Here is a 17,126-nt window from a genome sequence, read left to right on the forward strand (position 1 = left end):
TTAGCTTGTCGATGTATTCGACATAAGTTATCGATAAGCCGAATTATTGTACATAGCCGAGGTACCATCGCTGGAAAATGTTGGCAAAACAAAGAGATGAGATCCGAAATTTTGGCAACCGCCTTTTTGGGCCTGGCGGTTAGGTCGATAATCTCGCTATACTCCTACTCCGGTTTCGATACTCCGCCGATGCATGGCGACTACGAGGCCCAGCGTCACTGGCAGGAGGTCACGGTGAATCTGCAAGTAGGCGAATGGTACACAAACAGCTCCAACAACGATCTTCAGTACTGGGGCCTGGATTATCCGCCTCTTACGGCCTACCACAGCTATTTGGTGGGTCGGATAGGTCGATCCATTGACCCGCGCTTCGTCGAGCTCCACAAAAGCAGAGGATTCCAGTCGAAGGAGCACAAACGCTTCATGCGCGCAACAGTTATGTCTGCTGACGTCCTCATATATTTGCCGGCAATATTGTTCCTGGCCTATTCCATAGATAAAACGTTTCGAAGCGATGATAAATTGCTTCTATTCACGTTGGTGGCGGCGTATCCAGGCCAAACACTCATTGACAATGGACACTTTCAGTATAATAACATATCACTGGGCTTTGCCGCCGTGGCAATTGCGGCAATCTTGCAAAGAAGATTCTACACGGCTGCGTTTTTCTTCACCTTAGCCCTTAACTATAAGCAGATGGAGTTGTATCATAGCCTTCCGTTCTTTGCATTCCTTCTGGGTGAATGTGTTAGCCAAAAGAGGTGCGTATTCGCCATTCGAAACTATTTTTTTATATAAATATAATACATCCAAAGAATCTATGATATTCAGGCTTAACATCTTATGCTCTTTAACTTCAGCTTTGCTTCTTTTGTCGCTCAAATTTCACGGATAGCTGCCGTCGTCTTAACAACATTTGCTATTTTATGGCTCCCCTGGTTCGGATCCGTTCAGGCCGCACTTCAAGTACTTCATCGCCTGTTTCCTGTCGCCCGAGGAGTTTTTGAGGACAAGGTGGCAAATGTTTGGTGTGCCGTAAACGTAGTTTGGAAACTAAAGTAAGCTCATTATATAATAAACTGGATACAATTGTTAATGCAAGAAATTACAGGAAACACATAAGCAATGATCAAATGGCCCTTGTGTGCATTGCATGCACTTTAGTTGCATCTTTGCCAACAAATGTACTACTCTTTCGAAGACGAACTAATGTCGGATTTCTACTAGCTCTTTTTAACACGAGCCTCGCTTTCTTCTTGTTCTCGTTTCAAGTAAGAACATTGAATATTTAAGCGATTTCGGTACATAAACTTATACATTTTCAGGTGCACGAGAAAACAATTTTGCTGACTGCCTTACCAGCCCTTTTCCTACTTAAATGGTGGCCCAACGAAATGATTATATTTCTGGAAGTTACCGTCTTCAGCATGTTACCCCTTCTCGCAAGAGATGAATTATTGGTGCCAGCAGTAGTGGCCACTGCGGCTTTTCATTTGATATTCAAATGTTTTTATTCAACATCAAAGCTTACCAACGTATTTCCATTGAAGTTCATAGCAAATATGTCGCGCATTCTGATGATCAGTATTTTGGTTGCTTCTTTGACAGTCCCGGCACCTATAAAGTATCCTGATCTGTGGCCCCTTATTAATTCTGTTACAAGCTGTGGACACTTTTTGTTATTCTTCTTGTGGGGAAATGTTCAACAATTTACCAGCGAGTTAAGTTAGTCTCTAAGGAAACCGTTCTATAACAATACATACAACATAAGCCGAAGAAATGTTGATAAACCATTTATCGAGTGTTGTTTTATTTTGTCCCATTTATTTTTTCTTTTAAGCAGTTAATTCAAGGTGAAATTTGCTTTATAGGTATGAGTAACTTAGTCACTTGCAATACTCTCATACCGCTTTATCGTATCTTATAATGGAGTTAATCAGCAAGTGCCTACACTATGCACAAAATATAGCAGTGTCGATAAAAGTCAAAAGAATTTTGAATTTCTATTGTAAAAATTTGTACTTGTTTAGAAAAAGCGAGTTTATGGTTTAGAGTTTTATATGCTATGTTTTAACGCATTGCTAAAGTCGAACGCACCTCAACAAATGACCCATAAAATATACTCTTTTGTTGGATAGTGTTATCAATGCTTTGAGAGAGATAAGATTAGAGATAAAAAATCGTGAAATATTAGGTGAATAATATGTGGGGTTTTGTGCACTTGTTAGTCATGTACAATTAATTGATCGGTGAACACGCCTAAAGTACAAATTCAGTTGGCTAACAAGGGAATTTTAAGAACCATGAATTTAACAAAATCAGCTACGTTAGCTGCAGCGATTTGTTGTATCGTTTTGAGCCAAGTTTCTGGCCAATCGCAAGATGACGCCACAACAACGAAACCAGAAACGCCAAAGGTATATAAAAGTGTCTTTCCCACGAGATTCTGTGAAATAGCTAATAAATAAAATAGATTGTGCAAGAAGCAATTCAAATTTAAATTAAACAATTAAACGGAAATGCTGGAAACGTGTAATTTTCACAAATTAGTGTGGGTGTGCGTATCTCGAATGCAATTGTAAAGCTGGCCAATAATAACTCTATAATAGAGGCGATAAGATTACCGAATAAAGTGATATGGTTAGATTTAAGATAGCTTGTGTAACTTAACTGAATTATTTGTGCACGACTACTGTAAATAAGTGGACATTTTTATTCAATTCTCTGTTTAATTTCTGATAAACCTCGATACAAGAAAAGTAATATTTGGGATCGACAGACAATAAGTGGATGACTAAATGATATGCCTTATCCTAGGGTATAAAATATCACTACCAATTCGTGATAAGAGCAAAGTATTGCAAAGGTGACTAAACGTAAAGCTAAAGAATTCACCACAAAGCTTTGTAATCTATACAAAATATTAAAATAAAAAGAAAAGTGAAGAAATTTAATAAAAAAACTAAAAAGGAACAAATAATATTTCATTTCTATGTTTATCAATAGTGAAGTATGCCTTCAAGTGAAATTTACAGACATTTAAAACTAAATAACGTGGGAAAACGATTAACTACGATTTAACAATATGGTAGTCATTAAATATATATATACATTGTACCCCTACTTGCAGGAAATAATCAAAGTGAAGGAAAGCAAACTTTGTAAGAAATGCGATTGCTATCTCGACAGCAACTTACTGGATTGCTCAGAAAAACTGAAGGATTGGCTATCTGCAGAGGACTGGGAAGTGCTGACAAACGGAGATGTTGTGTTTAAAACTATCAATCTGGAGCACAACAACCTGACCAGCGTGCCAATCCTGCAGAAATACGATGTGGAGAACTTGTACTTGGCAAACAACCAAATCGATTCCATTGCGGTGGGAGCTTTTCAAAATTTAACCGAACTAATCACACTCGATTTGTCGCATAACCGATTGACTTCGAAAGTTCTAGTTCCGGATGTTTTCAAGGGTCCTTACACTAAACAAGACTTTGAGGCGTTGGTAAACCTGAAGACTCTCAACTTGGGATACAACGATCTACATAGCCTAGATGCAGATCTGTTTGAACACATTCCCTACATAGAGGAACTCGTTCTCTGCTCAAATAGTTTCCATGTCATCGATAGACTTTCAGAAACAGCCATTTCCGGTTTACAATCATTGAAGGTATGCTAAATTTAAATTCATATATATGTTCATTATCAAGGAACTTAAAAGCGCTCTTGTTTGGTGATTTAGATCTTGGATGTCTCTTACATGGAAATTGAAGACTTACCGGATACAATTCTACATGGTCCACGGGATCTTGACATCCTTATAGCAGCTGGAAATCTGTTTACTCAATTACCAAAGGCCCTGAAACGTGCGACGAACCTGACCAGCTTGGTTTTGAATGAAAACCCCATCGAAAGTCTGATTGGAGACAAGTAAGAGTTTGAGAAGTATGTACAAAACATTATAATACTTATCAATTTTTCAGTGTATTTCCACCTTTGACCAAACTGACCCACCTGAGTATGACTTTTATGACCAAGATGTACAAAATTGGTCCTGGAGCTTTAAGTGAACTGCAAAGTAAGTAAAGTACCTGCAAAACGAATAGCTTTAATCAAACAATAACTTTGCTTCAGGCCTAACCGAACTAATATTGTCCGATAACAAGCTGCTAAACGAAATTGATGAGGAGGCTTTATCCAAGAACGTAACTGGAGGCCAGTACTTGGATTATCCGCCATTGGAAAAGGTAATTGAAATGCAAAAGCATGTAGAGCTTGACTAACATAAAAACACACAGGTTTACTTGAATAATTGCAACGTATCGACTCTGCCAAAACAACTGCTAGTGCGATGGGATAAACTTAAGGCTCTGGATCTCAGATTTAACCCGTGGAATTGCGACGATTCCAATGACTACTTGATCAACGTCTTAATAGACCAAGTCAACAAGACCACGCCCGTTCTAGCCAAGGATGTGCAATGCGGCAGCCCAACCAAGTTGAAGGACGTTACGGTGCTCAGAGTGGCGAATGAACATATGGTAGAAAGTTCCACGGGCAGTCTTATATGGGTTGGACTCCTGGTTGTTCTGCTCATCGCTGTGCCTACTATCGTTGGCGCCTACGTGATGAAAAGGCGCGGCTGCTTTGGCGTCTTCAGACGCCATGACAGCGGCGCTAGCAGTGCTCTCTATAATAGGACTAGTTTCAATGAGGATTTCCATATTTAACTTTCTTTTTGTATTATAATTAATGCCTTGAAACGAAGTGTTTAAATTGGGTAGTAATTTTTAGTACATCTGGATTAAAGGTGTAAATACACTTAAATAAATCAATAAATTAAGGAAACTTTAATTGTTTTAAACCCTTATTTTTATTTTACGGCTATTTTGCTTTAGATTAGATACCAAGTTTTCTTGTTTTAAATAAAGTCACGAGGATACCGATCGTTAATTTCGAACTAAGCCCGATTGAAAACCATTGAAATAGGGGTGCTCCAAAATTTCCTTAGCGGAAATGCGATGAACCGGATCGTAGATTAACATCTTTTGAATGAGATCAATACCATTCGCATCGAGATTCTTCAACTGGTTGGTTAATTGGTTCGTAGACCAGCAGGGGAACGTATTCTTATAGTCGGGCAGCGAAGTAACGCCCGGCCAAATGTCTTCAGTAGGTGTTTTAAGAATCCTGCCATTTAAGAGTGTAAGTATCACATATAATAGAAAATATATATCACCTATGGTTACCTGAACATTCTAAATAATTGGTCGATCTCCGAGTCGCCCTGGAACAGCGGTTTTCTCGTTGCCATCTCCGCGAATATGCACCCAATGGACCAGATATCGACGGGACAGGAATACCGGGGTGATCCCAGTAGCACTTCCGGCGCTCTGTACCACAAGGTCACGATCTCATGGGTATAAATACGCACCGGAATGCCAAAGGATCGCCCAAGTCCAAAGTCGGCGACTTTTATAAGGCCACTCTTGTCGATAAGTAAGTTCTGCGGCTTAAGATCGCGGTGAAGTACTCGCCGACGATGGCAGAACAGAATGGCGCTGGTTATTTGGTACAAATAGCTTCGAACCAATTCACTCTCCATGTGCTTATCAACTGGCAGAGAATCCATGTATTTCTTAAGGTCCATCGATAAGAATTCAAAGATCAAGTATATGCGGTTCTCCTCCATCAAAACATCCTCCAAACAGACAATGTTTTCATGTTTCAGCTCCTTTAGCAACGAAATTTCTCTGTAACGCGTATTAAATGTTACTACATTATGGACAAATATAGATGATTCAAACTATTTTGAGGCCTAATCATAGAGATATTGGTGTAAAAGTTGAATAGGAAAGTATTCCAGGATTTTAATTAATGAACATGAATAGAAAGTATGATGATGTACATATGCGTATATGTATGCATGTAAGAACTTACATACATATGTATGATGAACATAAGCCTTAACATAATTATGCTAGATTTAGACAGTATAAATTAATAACACTAAAGCTTAATTTTTAAAGCAACACATAAGATGTCAAGGAACTTCCTTTTAATTGCTCATATAAATCATTTTAAGCAAAAAGTCGCAAAGGAATATGAAACACTTGAAGGCTTGGGCGACCAAGCCGCGGCATTTTACCTGATCGCGGTTGATGGAACGCCTTCGTCGTCAGACTCCAAGCGGATTTTCTTCATCGCCACAATTTGGCCGGTCAGGCGGTTGCGACCCTTATATACTACTCCATATGTGCCTTCGCCAATCTTCTCAATTTTCTCGAAATCCTCCATAATTTGTTTAACTATTTATTTGCAAGCCACCGACTTTTAAATTAGCGCGTTTTTGACGTATATGCTCCAGTATTACCAGACAGTTAAAAGGTTGCTAAGCTAGCCACATTTCTATATTTGGAATGCGGAAAAGAAACCATATATTCAGGCAACTTTATACATTTATTTTTCATTAAATTAAAATTAGTTTTAACACTTTTTAAGTACGGAGTACTTATCCAACTTTATAATTGCTTAATTGTTTGGCTGCTATTAACTCGCGAAGTTTACAATTAGTATGTGACCGAGGCCAGACTTAGTCCTAAGGTTTTTGCCAATACACTATTATTCATCTTATGATGTATTAAAAGTGTTCAATTCGCATTATTATTTTTTGAAGGCGAGTACCGGTAAAAAGTTATTTATAGCTATATATAGTAATTTAAAAATTAGTTTTTAATATGAACACCCCAAATGTTTCGGCTTATCTGGCGTTGTTTCAAAATTACTTGTCTTTTGTCGATATCTTGACGCACTACATGCATGCCGCAAATGTGCATAACATATATTAAACATAATTATTTATTTGTAGCGACACAGCAGAGGATGTAAACATGTCGTTTTTAAGTAAAATTGCAGAGAAAACTTCAAGGTTCAGGTAAGACCAACCGAACTAAAATGTTACATCTCTGTATAATCAGAAACTACTAATGACCCATTTGTTTATTGTAGCAGCCTTCGATTGATGTCGGTATATCCCACACACTACGTCGAACCAATTGTACAAAAAGAAAAACAACTTGAGCAAAAGAATGATCTATCCCAGCTTTATCATGTGCCAATCAAGGCGGCGGTCAACAAATCGTCTGATACCATCTTCCACGACGATACAAAACATAAAATGATCAATTATATAACGAAAAAGGGGAACAGTGCCTTGGCCAGAACACTTTTGTCAAAGACGCTGGAGTTAATAAAACGCACCCAGACGGAGCATATGAATCTGGCCAAAGGGGAGAAGACAACCATCAACACCAATCCGGAAACGCTCCTGCAACAAGCTGTTGAAAACTGTCGACCGCTCCTCCAAGTCACCGCCATAAAACGTGGTGGAGTCACCTACCAAGTCCCTGTTCCCATTACCACAAAGCGGTCATATTTTCTGGCCATGAAGTGGCTCTTGGAAGCTGCGCGCGAGAAGGAGCGCAAAGTGTCCCTGCCGGAAAAGCTAGCCTGGGAGATTCTCGACGCAGCTCATGGCCAGGGAAGAGTCATAAAGCGAAAGGACGATTTGCACAGGCAGTGCGAGAGCAACCGCGCCTACGCACATTACCGATGGAGCTAAATGTACAAAGAACTGTTTTTCCAATGCAATAAACTTTTCATATTTCTGTTAAATATCTATGTTCAGGTATTTACGTCTGGGGAACATCATATCATTACGAAATATTGAAATAATTCCTAGATTATCTGAGGATTAAAAGTGACGACTTTACCTTTACAATTTTGTTAGGCAGCTATTAAAAACAGTTTTGATCATATTTCGATATGTTTGTTTTTAATCTAAGCATATTAGACTAACATTATGACAACTCTTAAAATTTTCGACATTTTAAAACTTAATTTTTTTTTTTATTTGTTTCTATTCTATTTGAAGATTTTCCAAATAAAATGATGGCATTATAACTTTAGTGTACATTTGTATAATAATCATCTAAGCTTTACTTATGTTTCCCTTTGTTTCCTAAAACTCAAAATATTTTTTTTAAACTCTCACGTTTCACTTTTATTTAACCTTTTTTTAGAACACCTGATCCACATATATACATCCACATATATAACATATAATCGATTTTAAATGCAATTTAATTTTAAAAAAACTACACCTCTTTTTTATTATAGAGTTTAAGCTCTATTTCATAAAATGTAATTATCCTACATGTTTTTAAAATATTTTTTCAGTGCACAAGCTAAGAGATTTGACCATGTTCATCAAGGACCTGCAACACGCCAATGGTGTAAACGGTGCATTAAAGTTGTGGAGGTGTACTCTATCGAAAGGCCTATCGATTCTTATCGAATCGCAACGCTACAGATGACGCACGAAGAGAACAAAGATGGCGATCCCGAGCACACGAAAATTAAAACGAGCTGAATGATAAATAAAGAATTTTTTACCTATAGTTGAAATTCGCATAAGCGCAGTGAACTAAATTAGTTAATAGAAGTGTCATGCATAATTGCAATGTGTAAACGAAGAGTTTATCGCAAAACGGTTTACTTGAGCTGTGCATTTTGATATAATCCCAAAACACATAATCCTACTACTAGTTGAAGTCGACTGGACGACATTACAAAAAAAAATTGGGTAAACTTATTAAACGCTATTGAAAACACAAGGATTCTCGGTATTAATACGAAATAGATATGTATATGTAATACGTACGCTGCTGGTGGCTCAACGTCAACACTCGCTGCAACAAAAGGAATTGCATACATAGAATTAACAGTGGATATTAGGGTGAGTACTTTTCACGAAATGTATTTTAATTCGGTGCAGGGTATGTTTTCTAGCCGTTTGATTGCACTACTTATGCTGCCCATGGATCTGCATACGTTTATTTGTTGGATGTGTGTATATACCCGTGGGTATACAGCCTTATGTACGAATTAATTCCTCTTAAATGTATGTGGATACCATTTTCATGATTCTGCATACATACACATGTATGTATGTATATGCATGTACGAATGCTCGTAAACAAAGTAACTACTTATGTATAAGCGAGTAAATGGGTGTAAAAGCGTATGAATTAACTTTATTATCCAAGTACGTGTGTTTGTGTGCCTGTGCATTTGCTCGTTTGGGAAGTTATTTTAAGTTTTATTTTTGTGCAACAAACTCAGGGTTTTCATTTACCATGTACGTGTATATTTCATGTAAGTATCATGTACATGTGTTCATGGAAAATGTTGTGAATCAGGTGTAGAAACATTTTAAGAATCGGCACTGTGTTAGTTTATTAAATATATTAATTTCATTTATAATTTAAATTTATTTGCCTTGTTTTTGTATGTTCTGTGAATTTTAAGCAATGTTTAATGTATAAAAGAATCAAAGCATTTGGGATTAAATTCAACAATTAAACAAATATATCAAACAAATTATTTTTGTTATCTGGAAGGTTTCTATTGAAAGGAAAATATTTGCCTAAATAAGGAATCCATATCTAAGACAAGGAAGGTCAGGTACAGGATGGGTTCCTAAACCTAAAATGCTATAAAATATTGAACCATATTTTTTATTAAAGTAACCAAAGATAACAGTTTTAGTTGTGCTTGCACACGTTTTTAAACTATTTACAGGTAGAGCAAGTTGCAACACCTGCCACGCCCACTTTTAGGTCTGGTTAAATTTTTCTTGTGATAAGAATATAATCAGTTGTGGTTCTCACCATTTAAATACTTATTTTTACAAAATAAAAATGAACTTGGTTTCATAATTGGGTCAACAATAAAAACAAATTCTTTAAAGTTGAGAACATTGTAGATTGCCTATTCATTTTCGATGGCGCTAAAAGTAGTCAAGCAACTTTTTCCGCATTATTTTTGCAGGACTTGTACTTCGCTTGGCGCAATGCTCATAAAACCTAAAGCAAGGGCCCTGATTAGTTGGTTATAGAATCTATTTAATAGAAACATTTCCTAAGTGCATTTAAAAGTCATCTTAATCATAATAATAATAATAATAATCATGTGCTTAAGTAAATAATTGCACATAAATTTCTGTGCTACATACTATTCTTTTATAAAATTCGTGAACAAAACAATTTGCCTACTGTATGCAGGTAATAACCTGTTGCATTAAATATATTTCAATACGATCAATTAAGAAACGTAAATTAACTTTAAATAGTCTTCGAATTTATTGTTTTGATAATTGATTAATTGATATGTTTAAGCAGAAAGGTTAGATTTAAATATATTCTTCAATAAATTTGTAAATATATGTAAATTATATTAAATTTTAATGTGCTCTAGTCGATCAGAATTTTGTTTAATTACTTTTTTACAAAAACGCATCAAATTAATGTAATGGCACGATTATGTTTAGTTAGCAAATATGAAAAACAATAATATATCGGATATAGCCATAGAAATTTAAATCCCTTAGGTATTTTAATAAAATAATGTAGGAGATAGAGTTCCTTGTTTATAGCATGGCGTCAATTAAGTTTAAAAGAGCACTAGCTTACAGTTCCTGTGCTAGGAAATGTTATTACTCTGGCAATCCTTAACAGCTCAATAAATACAACGATTCTGCTCTTAGTCTCGACCAATTCAGGCTATTTACCTGTGTAGACAGCATTAACTTATGTCCTTCCGTTCTTTTGCAGATCTATTGCTGAAATGGCGACCAGTGACGATGAGCCGATGCACTTGTATGAGGTGTTCCAGAACTGCTTCAACAAGATAGCCAACAAGCAACCCACGGGGACGGTTGGAGCGGATCGCGGCGGTGGCGGTGGCTACCACTCGCCGTACGGCAGCCTGGGCGTCGAAAATGGCATGTACCCCAGTGACTTCAACTCGATGCACGATGCCGTGAACGGCGGCAACAACCGATATGCCAACGCCTCGACCGTCGATCAGTATTTCGATTCAGCTGCCGCTGGCAGCGGAGGGGCATGGTGTCAGCCGCAGATGGGCAGCGCAAATAGCTACATGGGCCAGGCGGCGTACCAGAATAGCGGCCCGCTCTCTGGCCACTCCATAGACCAGCAGCAGCAAGTGCACCAGGCGGACGGACTGGGAATGGGCGGAGGTGGCGGTGGCGGTGTCGGAGCCGATGGTATGCACTGCCCGGTAACCACGGGTCTGCCGCCGATCAGCTCTTTTCGTGCCACCTCCGGTGGAATTGGAGGACCTGGTGCCGGGCAGCAGGCACCAGTGAACGTTAATGTGAATCCCCCAGCCGTGTTCAACTCGCCGCAGGCCCACAACCATAACCACACAGTACAAGCACAGCACAGTGCACTGTCCACGGCTGGACCGCTTGGCCATCACTCGCTCAACCACACGCCGCACGCACATTCCCACACACTCCCGCTCCCGCACGCCCTGCCCCATGGCCATCCCCTTCCACACCCCCACCACAGTCAGCAGAACAGTCCTGCCGTGCAGAGTTCGGATGCGTTCAGTGGTGCCGGGGCCAGTGTGAAGGTGGCCGGAGCTGGTAATTCCTCGGCAGCGGCACTGCGGCAACAGATGTACATGCCGGCGGATCAAAGTATTAGTAGTTTCGGCTCGAACCCCTCCACGCCCGTCAATTCGCCTCCGCCGCTGACCCAGTCGGTGGTGGGCGGCGGAGAGCCGTCCGTGTCCGGCGGCGCTGGATGGGGTCACGCGGTGCTAAATGGCGGACCCAGCTCCAGCTACGCCAGCGAAATGGTTCCTGTGTCCAGCCTGCACACCATGGCCTCGGTGTTCCAGGGCGTCCGCATGGAGGAGCGACTGGATGACGCCCTGAATGTGCTGCGGAATCACTGTGAGCCCGAGATGCTGGCCGGTGTAAATCAGTCGCTGGCTTCGATCGACAACATTGATGCGCTGACCTCGTTTGTGCCCAACTCACCGTCGCATCTGGGAAGCGGTGGGAACTCCGGCTCGGTCAGCAATACGTCCAATGCAGCACTGGTGCACGAGGTTCTGGCCTTGGGCGCTGCTGCCGCTGGCACATCCGGCCAATCGGTGGGCGGGGCAGGAAGCCTGGCCAATCTGAAACTCGATCGCAGTGCGTCCACATCCTTGCCTAAGCAAACGAAAAAGCGGAAAGAGCACACAGCCATTAGCAATTCGGTTCCGGCGGGAGTGTCCACCACCTCGAGTTTGACCAGCCTTGACATTTCGGACACGAAGCCGACCAGCTCCATTGAATCGTCGAATTCGGGCCTGCAGCAGCATTCGCAGGGGAAGGGATCGAAAAGACCGCGTCGCTACTGCTCCTCGGCGGACGAGGACGATGACGCCGAGCCGGCAGTGAAGGCCATTCGCGAGAAGGAGCGGCGACAAGCAAACAATGCACGTGAACGTATCCGCATTCGGGATATCAACGAGGCGCTAAAGGAGCTGGGACGCATGTGCATGACGCACCTGAAGTCCGACAAGCCGCAGACGAAGCTGGGCATCCTAAACATGGCCGTCGAGGTGATCATGACGCTGGAACAGCAGGTGCGCGAGCGCAACCTGAATCCCAAGGCGGCGTGCCTGAAGCGGCGCGAGGAGGAGAAGGCCGAGGATGGTCCCAAGCTAAGTGCCCAGCATCACATGATACCGCAGCCGCAGCAGGTGGGTGGCACGCCCGGCAGCAGCTATCACAGCCAGCCAGCGCAACTTGTGCCGCCATCTTCGCAGACCATCAGCACCATGACCATATCCCTACCCGTCAACCAGGCCAACAACGGCCTGCCACCCCACTTGCAGCAGCAGCAGCAGCAACAATCACAGCTCGGACACGCTCAGCTTCCGCAATAGCATGCACCACCCAGGAACCCCTTCTGGAAATCGTCGTCGTCCCTCTCTTCCATAAAAACCGAATGTATTGAAGGCTCCGCGGCCAAGTACTCAGATAACTTGGAACTGGAGAATCAGGTTTTAAGCAATATGTTCTGGCGTTGTCGTCCTCCCAAATTGCAACCACAACCCCTACAAAATGTACAACACTTTTAACACACAACAAAAGTAAATGAGAAAAAAACAACATACACAAAAAAACAAAAAAAGAAGAAGAAAAAACGAAAACAAACGCCCAAATGATTGCCAATCCACACACAGAATTGCTCTTTTTAAAACGATTGTATATAGCTGTTCCATTACGTTTAACCTGGGAAGATCTTTTTCGTTTTTTAGAATGTTTGATTTAATAATTATTTGTTTTATTTTGTGCGATATCACCGTAGCCATATTTTTTATATACAATTACATGCATACATAACGACATAATTAAGTGAAAATAGTTTTATAATAAAAAAAAACACAACACATAGACTTACTTCTATATATTCCCGAGAGCTAAGGAATAAATATGTCCATATTAATATTTTATATTGCGTTACAATGTTCTTCTTATGTGATTACAGAGAATATTTGCACATTGCGGTAACCACGGAATTAATCGTTATCTAAGATTAGCTGGTAATTGTTGTAGTATCTTAAGGCTTCAAAGAGACACGTTCACGTGTTGTATCATTTAATTAATTATATATTTTCGCGCTAGGGTAGGGCAATCGGAATTAAGCGAGTGATGCCATTATAATCTTAACTGAAATTGAAGAGTGAAGCCAATTTGATTTCTCCAAATGTGTGTTTTATATAACAGTGAGCAGACTCGTTAAGGCACTGAATTCTTATATAAATACATAAAGTGATTCGAAAACGTGTACTTTCTCGGTGGTTTTCAGTCCAATTTAGCCCGATCATTTCTAAGCTTTCGTATGTGTTTTACACCGCTTACGTACTTCATTGAAACAATTTACCTGTACAATCTTTAGACTTGACTTCTTTGATTTCGTTATGAATAAATGGTATAATATAATGTTTATACCTAACAATACATGGTTGAGCTGTCGATTTATTGGTTTGCTGCCAGAGGATTCAATTTGATATTAGTATCTTAAGATCGGGAATCCACAGCGTCGTTTGATTTGAGTGAGTGGCCTCAAAAACCTTAAGTAATTTGTATAAGTTCAATTTAAGAGGGAATATGGAGGCAATTAACTTGGGTATGTTTAACAATCAATAAATGCCCGTCGGTATCTAACTAGAAACTTTCCTTAGTTCACGATAACTGAGAAAAAGTTAAAAGGAAAAAACGTGGGAAAACTATAAACATTTGAGATTATAACTCAAAAACGGCCAAACAATTATGACTCGCCTAAATTAACGTTACCTCAATGCTAGGTTATCAGACTTACCCCCTTATGATTTGATTAGAATTCTAATCTTATATTAGAATTATGTTTCTTTTTAATCACTGCCCACCAAGGAATTATACATATGTGCATTTGACATGTGATTTCTACATATACCTTTCCGAGTTTACATGTAAAAATACTGATAAAAATAATTTTCCGATACATATATATATAATATATGAAATGACAATAGATCACAGTAACAATTAACTTAACGGTGTACTCTATAATTTCTTAACCTTTTATCTAGTAGTTCAGATCGATAACAATCACTTACACTCCCATTAACCTTAGCTAAAAACAAAAACCATTCCAGAGCTATTTACAAAACTTTTATTGCCATGAACTTGGTTCCTAAATGCACAACTATGATGTTAGTAATTAACGTTTAATGTAGCATTACAAGTTGGACACATTCGAGTCCAGCACGGACAGAGCCTCGTCCTTCTCCTCCTGCAGCTCCTTGCCGGTAACGCTTAACTTAGTCTTGGCGAAATCGCTGAGGGTCAGGCCAGAGACGATTTTCCATTGCTTATTCTTGATCTCGACGGGGAACGAGAAGATCACATCCTTGGGCGAGTCGTAGCTGCCGTCGGAGAAGACGCCCATGGAGACGAACTGGCCGGGAGCAGTGCCGTTCCACCAGTCGTGCATGTGATCACAAGCGGCCTTGGCCGCCGACATGGCCGATGACATTTTGCGGGCCGCAATGACGGCTGCTCCTCGCTTCTGAACGGTTTCCACGAAGGATCCCTGCAAAAAGGCGGTATCGTTGACCGCATCCACCACGGACTTTTCGGCTCCATTGGCAGTCACCTTGCCCTGTCCAGCATCGGGATACTGGGTGGAGGAGTGGTTGCCCCAGATAATGATGTTCTTAACAGCAGAAATGGGAACACCCAACTTGGCGGCGATCTGGGAGGTGGCGCGGTTCTGATCGAGACGCGTCATGGCCGAGAAGTTCTCGCGCGGAATAGAGGGTGCATAGGAGGAGCAGACCAGGGCATTGGTGTTAGCGGGGTTGCCCACAACCAGTACCTTGACGTCCTTCTTGGCGAACTTGTCCAGAGCCTGGCCCTGGGTCCTGAAGATCTTCACGTTGGCGGACAGCAGATCCTTGCGCTCCATTCCCTCCTTGCGGGGCATGGCGCCCACGAGGAAGGCGGCCGAGACATCCTTGAATCCAACAGCCGGGTCGGTGGTGGGCACCACCTCAACCAGCAGAGGCAGGGCACAGTCGGCCAGTTCCATGACCACGCCCTCGAGCACACCAACCATGGGTGGAATGTCGAGCAGGTGCAGCACGATGGGCTGATCCTTGCCGAACACCTCGCCGCGGGCAATCATGTACAGCAGGGAGTATGCGATTTGGCCAGCGGCTCCGGTCACCACAACACGAATTGGTTCAGCCTGAAAGAATATCCATTCGATTAGATCAATCTCTCTGGTTGTATTCCTTTCCTCATTACCTATCATGCATTTTCTTTATTTTATTGCATGAAAACATTCAACACATAAAAAATGCACCGTGCTATGTTTAGAAGCAGCTAAGCTAATTATACTATAATAAGGGGCAAATTTTTCCATCCAGCCTTTGCCTTTGGATCTATATTTTATTTTTAGACTCTTGGCGAAGATGAAATATATGCGAAAACTGCAACCTACACAATACTGCTTATGTATCCAGTTCGCCATTTGCGAGTTAAATCCCATTAAAGAGCAATTTCAGCAGAAGTAGTGCAAAAATGATTGTGGAAAATAAACAAAAAGCACTACCAGGTTTTTGTTACTGGTATCAAGTGGATTTATATCAGTCTGCAATTGTTGTTTACAATAGATAACGAATTCACTGTACACATTGCTATAAAGGCGAATTCTAAAATTGACTGTCGCTGTTGTACTGAGCAGCAATATTGAAAAGTTCTGAAATTAATAAAACATTTTAAAAGGGGCGTGCTTTGCTTTTTGCCAGCTGGGCGCACTTGCCACACATCCTAGTTACGCAATCCCTGTTAATCCTTTCCTAAGGGGCACTAAAAGTAGGCCACTTGTGGAGATTGACCCCTATTCATGTTTAGCCCTATGGAAAAGTGCAGGAGACAAGTAAGCGGCTAAAAATGGGAATTTGTATTCATAACGTGTATTATTTTATTTGTATATAATAAGATAAAATTCTTATTTAGAAGGTTTGCAACTGCAAACAATTGACACCGTAACCCTGGGAACTTGACAATTTTAATAAGATATGACAGATTTCAGGGACTTTCATGGACATGGACTTTGCTTTACGCCTCCAATCATCCGGTTTATATAAGCCCTATCTGCTCCGGCAAGAGCTAAAAACATGAAAACATTTTTATCGCCGTCAATTGGCAATTAGCTTGCATTTGCAATAATTTGATGCTCTTGGGGGCTTCTGGAAATCCAAGATTTGTGCATAGGTTCGAATTTACGTCACGGAGGGTTTCGGTTTTTAAGATTAGCATGAGAGGTCAAATGAATGTTAAATTTCCAGAAAAATTATTGCGGACAATCACACACATACCGTCATAAATACACATTATTGTATCGGCACTTTGAATGCATACGTATGCATATTCTGCACATAATTAAATATGCAGAATATTAATTATAATTCGATAATAAATATGCTGATGTAGCAAAGAATTGCCAGTAAACTTACCATTTTAAATTTCACAGGTGCAACGCTCCACGGACGAACTTCTAGTAAAAACGTAAATAGGGATCGCCAATTGGTAACCTGTTACTTTTCACAATTATTTTCCAGTCACTACTTTTGGAATAAAAGTAGCCGTGACTCCATCGCAGTACAAATAATATTTCACGGTTTTTGCAACACATATCGATAAGAAAATT

General features: G+C 40.5%; 6 protein-coding genes across 7 annotated transcripts; 4 read left to right on the forward strand and 2 right to left on the reverse strand.

Moving 5' to 3' along the window:
- Window positions 1-60: 60 nt before the first annotated feature.
- Window positions 61-1,797, forward strand: LOC120449033 (probable dolichyl pyrophosphate Man9GlcNAc2 alpha-1,3-glucosyltransferase). Its single transcript, XM_039631320.2, has 4 exons — window positions 61-761; window positions 861-1,058; window positions 1,112-1,271; window positions 1,326-1,797. Exons 1-4 carry the CDS (start codon window positions 97-99, stop codon window positions 1,728-1,730), a joined length of 1,428 nt encoding a protein of 475 aa, XP_039487254.2. The 5' UTR covers window positions 61-96; the 3' UTR covers window positions 1,731-1,797.
- A 424-nt stretch (window positions 1,798-2,221) lies between these two features.
- On the forward strand, window positions 2,222-4,864 carry LOC120449023 (insulin-like growth factor-binding protein complex acid labile subunit). The gene is made up of 6 exons (XM_039631308.2): window positions 2,222-2,417; window positions 3,131-3,670; window positions 3,743-3,930; window positions 3,984-4,078; window positions 4,135-4,247; window positions 4,299-4,864. The coding sequence occupies exons 1-6, from the start codon at window positions 2,304-2,306 to the stop codon at window positions 4,728-4,730; spliced, it is 1,482 nt and encodes a 493-aa protein (XP_039487242.1). The 5' UTR covers window positions 2,222-2,303; the 3' UTR covers window positions 4,731-4,864.
- Window positions 4,850-6,372, reverse strand: LOC120449040 (cyclin-dependent kinase 1). The gene is made up of 3 exons (XM_039631333.2): window positions 6,149-6,372; window positions 5,250-5,753; window positions 4,850-5,190 (listed from the first exon to the last, which is right to left on the reverse strand). The coding sequence occupies exons 1-3, from the start codon at window positions 6,295-6,297 to the stop codon at window positions 4,950-4,952; spliced, it is 894 nt and encodes a 297-aa protein (XP_039487267.1). The 5' UTR covers window positions 6,298-6,372; the 3' UTR covers window positions 4,850-4,949.
- Window positions 6,373-6,778: 406 nt separating this feature from the next.
- LOC120449048 (28S ribosomal protein S7, mitochondrial) lies at window positions 6,779-7,674 on the forward strand. Of its 2 annotated transcripts, none has more exons than XM_039631344.2 (2): window positions 6,779-6,934; window positions 7,009-7,674. In XM_039631344.2, exons 1-2 carry the CDS (start codon window positions 6,891-6,893, stop codon window positions 7,619-7,621), a joined length of 657 nt encoding a protein of 218 aa, XP_039487278.2. In that variant the 5' UTR covers window positions 6,779-6,890; the 3' UTR covers window positions 7,622-7,674. The 2 variants fall into 2 exon arrangements, with proteins under 2 accessions (XP_039487278.2, XP_043862196.1); XM_044006261.1 differs by having other exon boundaries at window positions 6,782-6,934; window positions 7,012-7,674.
- Window positions 7,675-8,373: 699 nt separating this feature from the next.
- On the forward strand, window positions 8,374-13,888 carry LOC120451926 (protein daughterless). Its single transcript, XM_039635945.2, has 2 exons — window positions 8,374-8,797; window positions 10,674-13,888. The coding sequence occupies exon 2, from the start codon at window positions 10,687-10,689 to the stop codon at window positions 12,808-12,810; it is 2,124 nt and encodes a 707-aa protein (XP_039491879.1). The 5' UTR covers window positions 8,374-8,797; window positions 10,674-10,686; the 3' UTR covers window positions 12,811-13,888.
- A 671-nt stretch (window positions 13,889-14,559) lies between these two features.
- LOC120458129 (malate dehydrogenase, cytoplasmic) lies at window positions 14,560-17,084 on the reverse strand. The gene is made up of 2 exons (XM_039645671.1): window positions 16,933-17,084; window positions 14,560-15,659 (listed from the first exon to the last, which is right to left on the reverse strand). The coding sequence occupies exons 1-2, from the start codon at window positions 16,933-16,935 to the stop codon at window positions 14,649-14,651; spliced, it is 1,014 nt and encodes a 337-aa protein (XP_039501605.1). The 5' UTR covers window positions 16,936-17,084; the 3' UTR covers window positions 14,560-14,648.
- Window positions 17,085-17,126: the final 42 nt, after the last annotated feature.

Source organism: Drosophila santomea, chromosome 2L, assembly GCF_016746245.2.
Source record: "Drosophila santomea strain STO CAGO 1482 chromosome 2L, Prin_Dsan_1.1, whole genome shotgun sequence".
Taxonomy (NCBI): domain Eukaryota; kingdom Metazoa; phylum Arthropoda; class Insecta; order Diptera; family Drosophilidae; genus Drosophila; species Drosophila santomea.